Below are 13,426 nucleotides of genomic sequence, written 5' to 3' on the forward strand. Positions count from 1 at the left end.
TCTTCACTTCAAGAATTTTTCTCATTATTCACAGAGGACACTTTGGAAAGGCTGAAGGGTAAGGGGACAGAGATAGCGTCCCGACTGTCTTGAAGTTTCTTTGTCAAAGTTGATATACAACTTAGAATATGTTTCCAATTCTGGCTATGTATGATTGATTGCCAAATCCATAATCACCAACTTAGAGTTGCCACTGCAACTCTAAATGCTTTCAGCAGGAGATGATAAACTGGCACAGCAAGTTAATATCACAAGTTTCAGGTTACTTATGGATATTTTTAAATATTCTGTTATAGCTGTGTGTAAAATAAATGACTCTCTGATTGAAAGCTTTTGGTAGCTAAATGCCAACTACATTTTTGAGAGCATTTATCCAGGACTAGACTCTAATTCAATTTATTAAATTTTACAGAATTTGATCTTATAAAATTTAGAATCTTTATTAAAGTTTATATACTAATATGCCAGAGGTAAGCAGTCTTGGTAGTTTAGTGAATTGATAGTTCTCTAAAATTTGTATGAAATATTTCATTAAAATATTGCAGCAATTAAAATACAACATTTACAAATTTAATGTCATATATTTTTCCATATCAGCACATATACATTTCCACTTAAAAATAATCCCACTAATAGTGGGATTTTGAGGAGCTTCTCGATTTTTGATTATTGAAGACAATGATACAAAGAGCACGCGATTGTGTTTCTTTGAACACTTAGCCTATAAATCCCATAAGTAGAGGTTCTCCATTAAACTGTCGTAAAACCTTTAAAACTAAGAAATAGTGCCAACTCCCCCTCCCAAAATATATATAGGGCCAATATCAAAAAGAGAATTATTAAACACTGTCTCTCATTCCATCAAATTTATTTTTAAATGTGATAAGTAAAATTACACATTTTGCTATAACTTGCATTTCCTTAATTATCAATAAAGTTGAGCAGGCTTATCTTTAAAGGTATTTGAAGTTCTACTTCTGTGAATTGCTAATCCATATGGTTTTTTCACTTTTCCACTGTTTCTTTAACCTTTTCTTACTGATCAAAGGTAACAGTTCTTAGTTTCATTTGTTGAAAGTATATTCTCATCTCTTTTTTATGATCACTTTGTTATTTTTTACATTTAGTAAAGTAAAATCTACTTGTCGATATCTTCCTAGAGTTTAGTTTTTGCATCATATCTAAAACATTTTTAATGAGCTATTTTTAATGGGTTAAAATATGTACCTATGTTTGCTTTTACTGTTTTCATAGCTGTATTTTTACAAATCTAAATCTTTTACACTTCTGGGGAGATTAGGGGCACCAACCCTCCAACACAGTGGAACTAACCAATTATATAATACTGTAGTATTTATTATTGGAAAAAAATCTGCATATGCACAGTTAAAACCCTTGTTATTCAAGGTCAGCTGTAGTTTTGTTTCATTTTGCTGTCTCATTCTTCCCACTCTGGGTCCTTACTCTCTGAAATCTGTAATTTGTGGAATAAGTAGTGCATGAAGACAAGCACCACTATGTCACATGGCAGAGTCACATGTGAAAAGTATGATTTAGTGGAAAAACTTACAAGTAAAAATTTAGCAAAGTTCCTTCTTTTCTCATCATCTCATGGGGAAGCTGGGTTATTGCTGCATGTAGACTTATAATGTGTCCTAGGAAAGTTATCTCACCCACCGCTTGGTCTACTTTATAATCAGGCAAACCTAAGAACAAACTGGAAGAAAAGATTAAAATATCAAACCTTTAAAGTTAAGCAATATTAATTTTGAAGCCAAATTTTCAGGTGAATATGATTAAGCCAACTACTGGCGTTTATTGATATTGTGGAATTCTGACATTAGAAAGGTCCTCTTTCCCAAAACAGAGCCACCAGCACCAGCTGCTTATTACATACTGGCTCATCAGTAAACAGTTATACTTGTTTCTCCACAAATGTGCCTTACTATGTTATCTGTTGCTGTCATTTGTGATATTTCATTGTTTTTTTTTTTTTTTTTGGTTTATTTTTATATCCTTGAACCAAAATCAAACTGTCTTATATGGCTTTATAAGTAGGTCTTGGCAGTATAAATCTTCTAGCTTTGCTCTTCAAAACAGCCTTGGCTCATCTTGATCTTTTGCAATTCAATATACATTTTAGAATTAACATGTCAATTTTCTAAAAACTCCTACTTGAATTCAGATTAGGAGTACATGAATATACATATGAACTTAAAGATAATTAGCATATTTTACAATTCATGAATCTAATATTTATTAGATGCTTATTTTGTTGTTACTTGTAAATTATGTTACTTGCCTGACTTTTTAATTTTGATAATTATATAAAGTGATTTTCTAGTATTGAACCATTTTTGCATTCCTACAATAAAATCAGGTGGTCAGAATGAGAGCTAAAAAAATACCAATATTTGTGCAAAGTAGTATTTATATAAATCTTTATTGAGAATTTTGCATTATTTGATTAGTTGAAGATGACTAGTAATTGTGCTTCTGGTAATGTAATCTTGAAAAAGTTTTTCACATGTAAATAGATATGTACAAGTATGTTGTACAATTTTAGAATATCAGTTTGTCAGTAAAAATAAAATCACTTGCAGAATGTTGTTATGACAGGGTATCACTTATTCATTTTCATATCATACACAAACTAGTAAGATGATAAGTGAACTTTACCTCTGCCAGTATTTTTTAATTTTATTTAAAAAGTTTGAAGCAAAATGATAAAAATGCACATACTTGTTAATTCTGACAGCAGGATGAAGATCTTTATTATAGCATTTTTTACTTTTCTGGATTCTTAAAATATTTAAAAATATTTCTCTTTGTTCAGCTAGAAACTCTTTTGCGTTTTTTTTATTTTTTTTTTCAGATCTCTTAAAAAACAATGTGTTGTGTTACTATCTCTTCTTAGATACCTGGTGTACCTTCCTTGTTATTTTGTTTCAAAAATTCTGGCTAGCATTATTCATGTGTAAATGGATGTCATTCCACAAAGATCTGCTTTACACATCCGGAGCAACATGGATGTGTTCCCTGATAAACAGATTTCCTTTTGTTTATCAGGGATCCATAAGCCAGCGGCAAGCATCCATTTAGGCTATCTCTGCACTGTACTTCCCAATCTACTAAATTCATAGGCCCAAAGAAAATCAGGGCCTGTGGGAGAAGACTCAAATATTTGGACACTTCTTCCATCTCAGAAAAAAATAAGATGAGAAGCTATCTCAATTTGCCAACCAGAGATTCATTTGTCTCAGAGACTCATAATGTTTATTATCTCTGTTCATCTGACTTTCAGCAGCAAATACAGAATGACTTCTAGATTGTTAATGCTCTATATTCTAGTTACCCAGTTTCATTTCTCTTAGTCCTGCTTATAATTAGAAAACTGTTTGGCCTTTTTTCACTTACATGATCCTTACTATTATTAGAGTTCAAGATGGTAGACCTTATTTTTTTGTCTCTGGAGGATGAATAAATCTATTTCTCAAAATCTAAAAAAGGTGGCAAGGAGCTTGCATATTCTCTCACCAACTGAGATAATCACTTTTCTTAAGATTAGCCCAAATATGAGTTACATATTGATAGTTTCAATTTTCTTCAAACATCTTGGTTTATGGCAGATATTCCTCATAATTTTTGTTAAGAAATTGTGTCTATCACTTTCAAAAAATTGGATTTATTGTTGATTCTTTTTCATCCTTTTTAAGCTTTTCAGTGAATTTTAGGAAACAAAGTTAAGTGACTATGCACTTATCTTTCACATTTAACTAACAGACTTTTAATTTTGATTTTGTTTTAGGTAATATATGCCAATAGCCAAACAAATGGAAAAACAAAATCACTCTGTAGTGACTGAATTTATTTTGCTGGGACTCACAGAGTTTCATGAGTTACAGATTTTATTTTTTTTATTTTTTTCTATTATTTACATAGCCATTTTATTAAGTAACCTCATTATTATCTTGGTAGTGAAATTGGACCCTCAATTACAGTCTCCAATGTACTTCCTACTGGTCAACCTGTCCTTTATTGATATGTCTCTGGCTTCCTTTTCTACTCCTAAAATGATTGGTGACTTAATTAGTGAAAATAAGGCCATTTCTTATGAAGGATGCATGGCCCAGATTTTTTTCCTTCACCTTTTAGGTGGAAGTGAGATGATGTTGCTTGTAGCCATGGCAATTGATAGATTAATTGCCATTTGCAAACCCCTTCATTACAAAAATATTATGAGCCACCGTATTTGCATCAGACTTGCACTTTTCTCCTGGACTACTGGGTTTGTGCACTCTGTTAGCCAAATGGTTTTTATAGTGACTTTACCATTCTGTGGCCCCAATGTTGTTGATAGTTTTTTTTGTGACCTGCCTCAGGTGATCAAACTTGCCTGCACTGACACCTATGTCTTAGACCTATTAGTCACTGCATTTAGTGGACTACTTTCTTTGTTCTGTTTCATATTTCTGTTCATTTCCTATAGCATCATCCTGATAACTGTCCATCATCACTCCTCCAGTGGATATTTCAAGGCCATGTCCACTCTTGCAGCCCACATCACAGTGGTGGTACTATTCTTTGGACCTTGCCTCTTTATCTATATATGGCCATTCAGCCATGTTTTCATAGATAAGATCATCTCTGTGTTTTATACAATTTTTACTCCCCTTTTAAATCCAATCATTTACTCATTTAGGAATAAAGACATTAAGAAAGCAATAATAAAAATAAAGACCAAGAATGTGAATTCCAGATCAGCTTTTTAACTTAAATATTACAATCATCAAAGGCATCATAATTGTTATCATCATCCAGAGACACAGGTATAAGATTTTACATCAAACATAAGTAATATTTTGGGAAATTATTACTTTTCCCTACACAAGCATATATGCAATAAAGCATCCAGAATTGTACATCCAAGTGCAAATCATTCCAATATATTATCATTCATTTATATTGTAATTTTAAATTTTTCTATAAATTCTTAGACTTTAAAATACTGTTTGTTGAGTTCTAACCATGTCTGAGGCACTTTGCATGCATTTTCTCTTAACCTCACACAATGAAAATAGAGAATATTGTTTATATTGATCACCAGAAAACTGCACATTATAAAATTTAACAAACTTGTCACAGAAATTGTAAGTACTACACCTAGAATCAGATCCTACATGTAACTACAAAATCTATACCTTTATAACAAAATATTTTTATATAAACTTTAATTAGTATTCATACATTTTTGTTTCCTGTCCTCTCCTTTACATGTCATAGTTCCCAATAATTAAATCTGGGCTGGTGCACTCGGATGACCCAGAGGGATGGGATGGGGAGGGAGGTAGGGGGGTTCAGGATGTGGAACACATGTACACTTATGGCAAATTCAAGTCAATGTATGGCAAAACCAATACAATGTTATAAAGTAAAATAAATGAATTAATTAATTAAAAAATAAAGAGTTTGGTGGACCAAATAATAATAATAATGTTTGTGACATGCCTGGCAGAATCTTGGTATAGGAAAGATAGAAAAGACTTGTAAAACTGGAGCTGGGCCTGGGGATTGTAAGTGACGGAAAGAAAAATTGGCATATTGGAAACAAGTGAAGGAAATTAAAAATTTGCATTTCAAAAAAATGAATAAATAAATCTTCCCAACAAGGGTTAAAATGATTTTCCATTGATCTGAAAATAAAAAGAAACCAACAATTTCTGTTTCCTTATGCCTATGATTCAATAAAAAGAGTTTATTAAAACAGCTAAGAACAACACACTGCTGAATAACCAACAAATCACAGAAGAAATCAAAAAGGAAATCAAAATATGCATAGAAATGAATGAAAGTGAAAACACAACAACCCCAAACCTATGGGACACTGTTAAAGCAATGCTAAGGGGAAGGTTCATAACAATACAATATTACCTCAAGAAACAAGAAAAAAGTCAAATAAATAACCTAACTGTACACCTAAAGCAACTAGAAAAGGAAGAAATGAAGAACCCCAGGGTTAGTAAATGGAAAGAAATCTTAAAAATTAGGGCAAAAATAAATGCAAAAGAAACAAAAGAGACCATAGCAAAAATCAACAAAGCCAAAAGCTGGTTCTTTGAGAAGGTAAATAAAATTGACAAACCATTAGCTAGATTCATCAAGAAACAAAGGGAGAAAAATCAAATCAACAAAATTAGAAATGAAAATGGAGAGATCACAACAGACAACACAGAAATACAAAGGATCATAAGAGACTATTATCAGCAACTATATGCAAATAAAAATGGAAAACTTGGAAGAAATGGACACATTCCTAGAAAAGTACAACTTTCCAAAACTGAACCAGAAAGAAATAGAAAATCTTAACAGACCCATCACAAGCACAGAAATTGAAACTGTAATCCTAAATCTTCCAACAAACAAAAGCCCAGGACCAGACGGCTTCACAGTTGAATTCTAAAAAATTGAGAGAAGAGCTAACACCTATCCTATTCAAACTCTTCCAGAAAATTGCAGAGGAAGGTAAACTTCCAAACTCATTCTATGAGGCCACCATCACCTAATACCAAAACCTGACAAAGATGCCACACAAAAAAGAAAACTACAGGCCAATATCACTGAAGAACATAGATGCAAAAATCCTTAACAAAATTCTAGCAAACAGAATCCAACAACATATTAAAAAGATCATACATCATGACCAAGTGGGCTTTATCCCAGGGATGCAAGGATTCTTCAATATCCACAAATCAATCAATGTAATATACCACATTAACAAATAGAAAAATAAAAACCATATTATTATCTCAATAGATGCAGAGAAATCCTTTGATGAAATTCAACATCCATTTATGATAATAAAAAAAAAAAACCCTCCAGAAAGCAGGAATAGAAGGAACATACCTCAACATAATAAAAGCTATATATGACAAACCCACAGCAAACATTATCCTCAATGGTGAAAAATTGAAAGCATTTCCCCTAAAGTCAGGAACAAGACAAGGGTGCCTACTCTCACCACTACTATTCAACATAGTTTTGGAAGTCTTGGCCACAGCAATCAGAGCAGAAAAAGAAATAAAAGGAATCCAGATAGGAAAAGAAGTGAAACTCCCACTGTTTGCAGATGACATGAACCTCTACATAGAAAACCCTAAAGACTCCACCAGAAAATTACCAGAGCTAATCAATGAATATAGTAAAGTTTCAGGATATAAAATCAACTCACAGAAATCCCTTGTATTCCTATACACTAATAATGAGAAAACAGAAAGAGAAATTAAGGAAACAATTCCATTCACCATTGCAATGAAAAGAATAAAATACTTAGGAATAAATCTACCTAAAGAAACAAAAGACCTATATATAGAAAACTATAAAACACTGGTGAAAGAAATCAAAGAGGACACAAACAGATGGAGAAATATACCATGTTCATGGATTGGAAGAATCAATATAGTGAAAATAGGTATACCACCCAAAGCAATCTATAGATTCAATGCAATCCCTATCAAGCTACCAATGGTATTTTTTCAGAGAACTAGAACAAATAATTTCACAATTTGTATGGAAATACAAAAAACCTTGAATAGCCAAACAATCTTGAAAAAGAAGAATGAAAATGGAGAAATAAACCTCCCTGACTTCAGTCTCTACTACAAAGCCACAGTCATCAAGACAGTATGGTCTTGGCACAAAGAAAGAAATATAGATCAATGGAACAAAATATAAAGCCCAGAGATAAATCCAAGCACCTATGGACACCTTATCTTTGACAAAGGAGGCAAGAATATGCAATGGAGAAAAGACAATCTCTTCAACAAGTGGTGCTGGGAAAACTGGCCCACCACTTGTAAAAGAATGAAACTAGAACAGTTTCTAACACCATACACAAAAATAAACTCAAAATGGATTAAAAGTTTAAACATAAGACCGGAAACTATAAAACTCCTAGAGGAAAACATAGACAAAACACTCTCTGACATAAACCACAGCAGGATCCTCTAAGACTCACCTCCCAGAATATTGGAAATAAAAACAAAAATAAACAAATGGGACCTAATTAAAATTAAAAGCTTCTGCACAACAAAGGAACCTATAAGCAAGGTGAAAAGACAGCCTTCAGAATGGGAAAAAATAATAGCAAATGAAGAAACAGACAAAGAATTAATCTCAAAAATATACAAGCAACTCCTGCAGCTCAACTTCAGAAAAATAAAAGACCCAATCAAAAAATGGGCCAAACAACTAAACAGACATTTCTCCAAAGAAGACATACAGATGGCTAACAAACACATGAAAAGATGCTCAACATCACTCATTATCAGAAAAATGCAAATCAAAACCACAATGAGGTACGATTTCACGCCAGTCAGAATGGCTGCTATCCAAAAGTCTACAAGCAATAAATGGTGGAGAGGGTGTGGAGAAAAGGGAATCCTCTTACTCTGTTGGTGGGAATGCAAACTAGTACAGCCACTATGGAGAACAGTGTGGAGATTCCTTTAAAAACTGGAAATAGAACTGCCATATGATCCAGCAATCTCACTGCTCAGCATACACACTGAGGAAACCAGAATTGAAAGAGACACATGTACCTCAATGTTCATCACAGCTCTGTTTATAATAGCCAGGACATGGAAGCAACCTAGATGCCCATCAGCAGACAAATGGATAAGAAAGTTGTGGTACATATACACAGTGGAATATTACTCAGCCATTAAAGAGAATACATTTGAATCAGTTCTAATGAGGTGGATGAAACTGGGGCCTATTATACAGAGTGAAGTAAGTCAGAAAGAAAAACACCAATATAGTATACTAATGCATATACATGGAATTTAGAAAGAGGGTAATGATAATCCTGTATGCAAGACAGCAAAAGAGACACAGATGTATAGAACAGTCTTTTGGGCTCTGTGAGAGAGGGCAGGGGCGGGATGATATGGGACAATGACATTGAAACATGTAAATTATTATATGTGAAACAAATAGCCCGTCCAGGTTCGATGCATGATACAGGGTGCTCGGGGCTGGTGCACCAGGATGACCCAGAGGGATGGGATGGGGAGATAGGTGGGAAGGGGGTTCAGGATGGGGAACACATGTACACCCATGGAGGATTCATGTCAATGTATGGCAAAGCCAATACAATATTGTAAAGTAAAAAATAAATACATAAACTGAAAAAAATAAAAAAATTAAGATAAATAATTATAGAAACTAAGACTGTTTTCTACCTAAAATATTTATGGTCATTATATATGTATAGTATTTGTTGACAAATTTCAATTTTTTTGTTGTTGTTCTTTATCAAGGAGTTGTTGGAGGTTAACTTTAGAATTTTATTTCTAGGATATGGGATATTCATGTGGGATTATGACTAAATTAGAGGAAATACCAATACCACACTGAGATGGACATAGTGATCTATAGAATTTTGTCTTTCCATTTGGAGAAAAGAGGGTGAATGTCTTAATTTGTATAAATCTTTAGGATAAGACAACTGTTGTTCCTTGGGAGTTTAAATAAAGATAGAATAAGATTATTAAACATTTGAGAAGAGAGAAGGCATTTATTGAGAATCACAGAATTTTACCCTGACCAGTAACTTAGGGTGCATATTTAACCAAGAATAAAGGATATGTATAAGTAATGAGGGATCTGGAGGAATATTTTATTCGGTCAGAATTCATAGTTGAAACAAAAGAGAAGCCTGAATTAAGTAGTTATTTTAAAATGTTATTCAAACCCATTGTTTTAAGGAGGGTACATGCATTTTAAGCTAACTGTAATCATTTAATTAGGTATGAAAAAATGAGAACATCTATTTATGTCTTAATATTAAATAATAAGTAAGTTTTGTTATTATTTACTACACAGATTATTTTAGGTACTCAATTAATATGTGTGTTGCCTGGTCATGCTATATGGCATTTAAAGTTTCTGGAGAAAATGTGAGTTAACCAACGACAGAGGGGGATCAAAAGCAGTTCTCTTCAAGGTCATTTGCTTTGAACAAATTATTATTCAATAAACAGCTATCTCTCTGTATAATAGCTTAGGTGTGCTAAAGTAAAGGGGAGGGAATACTTAAAGATTATATTATCTTATTTTAGCTCAATTTGTCCTCCACAACTTCATTAGGGCTTTAAAAATGCTTCTGTGAATAAACCTTGGATTGAAGATCATTCTTGTTTTTAGAATTCATGTAAATGATTATAAAAAGATAGAATTGATAATTATACCCACAATATGAACTTTTTCTTAGCTAAATCACAAAGTATTAATAAAAGAACAATGAGATACAGAACTGACAGTAAACTGGCCAAAATATTTTAAGTTAAGAAAAATTATTTCACAATATGGATTTACTTTCATCTTTATCAACAATGAATGTAACAATATATATTGTACCTTGATAAATTAGCTGGTCATCAAAATTAGTAAAACACTAAAAACTAAATATATAAAACATAAAATAAACCTCTACAATTTTATTTGCAATATTTTTTTGCAATATTATTATTGCAATTTATTGCAATGATAACCAATGGGAGGCTTTAAATTTTAACTAAATGTAGTAAAAAGTGTTTCCATTTCTTACTAATACCAGAAGAACAAAAGCCACATTCCACAGAGAAATTACTTGTATTTTCTGCCATTCTATAAAAATGACTAGGATGAGCAGTATGACAATAAATAAAATATATTCCTTATTAGCAAATGCTATTGAAAAGCACACAGAAACTATTTCTAATTATCTGCAAATTAAGTGATAGAATAAATTATGTCTTGGGAGGAGTTTTGCCTTATATAAGAGTTGAAAGATTTTAACACTTGTACAAAGAAATTCTTATCAATAATATTGACTCATAAAAGCTGATCTATGACAAAAATCTACATTAAGCCCTTGGTTGAATAGTGAATTTGACTGACATTAAGTAAGAACTTGCAGATAAGATACAGATATGTCAACCAATTTGAAAGTTACTCATGACATTGTTGTCAAGTTATTGAAACAGACTTTGAAGCCTGCTGTGCAAAGTATATAAGGATGATCAATATGATGAACTGTGTAAAAAATATAAACTCTTATAAAAGAAGAATTTACTGTAAGATTTTATAGTAAAAAGGGCAATGACAATGAAAATATATTTTGCCATATAAATATTCTCTGAAACTCTCATAGCAAGGTAAATAAATTTTTAAAAATATTAGTATTTTAATGACTATAAAACAGTTAGTTATAACATTAATGTATATGAAGTTTGAAGTAATTTAATGTGAATTATTCTCAGTATATCTTTACAATTTTCTATTTCCTAAATATATTAATGTGCACTTAATGTGCACTTTTAGGAGTAAGGGTGTAACATGTATAGACCAGTTTTTCCATTAAAGATGTAATGGTCAGAAAAGTTTAGAGATTATTCATCTGAAATAATACCACAAAAGTGTTAGAAGGAAGGTAAGACTGTAGCTTGGGAATAATGTGAGGAAAAGGAAGTATCCATTAAATCAAAGCCGTCTGCACTTATAATATCACAAAAAAACAATACTCTCATGACTATTTTAATCATTCCAATGTTCAAGGAAAGCAAAGCATATTACAGGACCAGAAATTAAGAGTGAACATCTCTCCTGGTCATGCTATCACAGCAGCCCCAATGTTTTAACTACTCCCAGTGAAATTTGGATTCCCAGGGCTCCAAAAAAATTTGCCTCCAAAGTGGTTCACGTCTTCATAAAAGATGCAGAAAACAGAATCCAGAACCACATGTAGGGCATCAGAGAGAGTGAAAATTAGATTTCTAATTTTAAATAACGTCTTGAACACATTGTTTCTCATAATGGGCCTTTACAGCAAGTAAGTGAAAACATTATAGAGGATTAATTCATTACAAATTCAGTATACTGAAGATGGTATTTTAATTAATTGTGTGTTGATTGGAAGGAAAATACTATGGTTTTCAAGACATGGAATTTCATACTTATTTTACAATGGATTATAATCAACAATTTCCATGAACATTTAAAAGGTATATGCTCTCAAAATGATATTGCAAATAAATTTGGTGGTATATGGTAAGTGATTAAGAATGATGAATAAAATTAAGAAACATAAATTCCTGAGCATCCAGATAATTCATACTATCATTGAAAACAGTGGAAAAGCTAGAAACTCATATTATTTTTTGCATTATATTTTTTTGCAGATTTCTTTTAATAAATTTCAGGTATACCCAGTACATATAGATAAGAATATCATAATTACAGTTGGAAAAGAAGCTGGCAAGGGAGAATTAATGAACTAGATATTTAGGTAGTTAGAACTAGATATTTAGAAAATCGCTGTTTGAAACTTATGGTTATACCATATATACATAGGGCATTTTAAAGAGTAAAGACAAAGAAGCCCTTACAGGATGTTCATATTCAGTAATCTCATTATGAGTATTCAAAATAGTAATAATATAAAAAAATCTATTTAACAAAACAGAGAAAAGTAAGCTTCCAAATAGATGTCATTCAAAACCATAAATTCAAATAGGAGACTTTAATAAAAGTTTAAAGCTAGATTGTATTGGATTGCAGTGTGACAATAATTGTCTTCTGGTGAAATAAATTTGAGGACAAGCAGCTGGACAGTATTAGAAAACCCTATTTAAAAACACTAAATTAAAATATTAAAGATAATTCTAATTTAATAATAAAAGCAAAAAATGCGTAACAGTTTTATTGAACATAATCACCTAATATAAAATAACCCATTTAATACACATTTTAATGATTATTATTATATTCACATAGCTGTGCAAGGATCACCACAATCTTATTTTACACAATCTTATTTTAAATCATTTTCACCACTGCAAAAAGAAAACTCATGCCCATCTCCAATCGATTCCCAGCTGAAGGGCTACTAATATGCGTTCTTTTTCCAAAGATTTGCTTTTTCTAGACATTTAATATAAGTGAAGTTACAAAGCATATAGTCTTTTGTGTCCAGCTTCTTTTATTAAGCATTTTTTTCAGTTTCATCTGTATTTTAACAAAAATATGTATAGTTTTAGAAAAAGGTGAAATTAGTCAAGATAGAAATTATGCTTAGTTTATTTAAATATCTATAATGAAAATGGGAGAAAATATTTATTTGAGTTAGTTATGCTTGTAGTGTTTGTTGTTCAGCTGCTAGTTGTGTCTGACTCTTTGTGACCTTATGGACTTCAGCACACAGGGCTCCCCTGTCCTTCACTATCTCCTGAAATTTGCTGAGATTCATGTCCATTGATTTGGTGGTGCAATCTAACCATCTCATCCTCTGCTACCCCCTTTTTCTTTGTTATATTAAGTAATTTATGTCTTATATACACATGAGCAAGAGTAGAAATATTTATTTTCAACAATTTACTAAAACAAGTCT

General features: G+C 31.8%; 1 protein-coding gene across 1 annotated transcript; it reads left to right on the plus strand.

The window, feature by feature from the left end:
• The first annotated feature begins 3,833 nt into the window (after window positions 1-3,833).
• Window positions 3,834-4,772, plus strand: LOC110141706 (olfactory receptor 4K13-like). Its single transcript, XM_020900667.2, has one exon. The coding sequence runs from the start codon at window positions 3,834-3,836 to the stop codon at window positions 4,770-4,772; it is 939 nt and encodes a 312-aa protein (XP_020756326.2).
• The last annotated feature ends 8,654 nt before the right edge of the window (window positions 4,773-13,426 follow it).

This window comes from Odocoileus virginianus, chromosome 6, assembly GCF_023699985.2.
Source record: "Odocoileus virginianus isolate 20LAN1187 ecotype Illinois chromosome 6, Ovbor_1.2, whole genome shotgun sequence".
Lineage (NCBI taxonomy): Eukaryota > Metazoa > Chordata > Mammalia > Artiodactyla > Cervidae > Odocoileus > Odocoileus virginianus.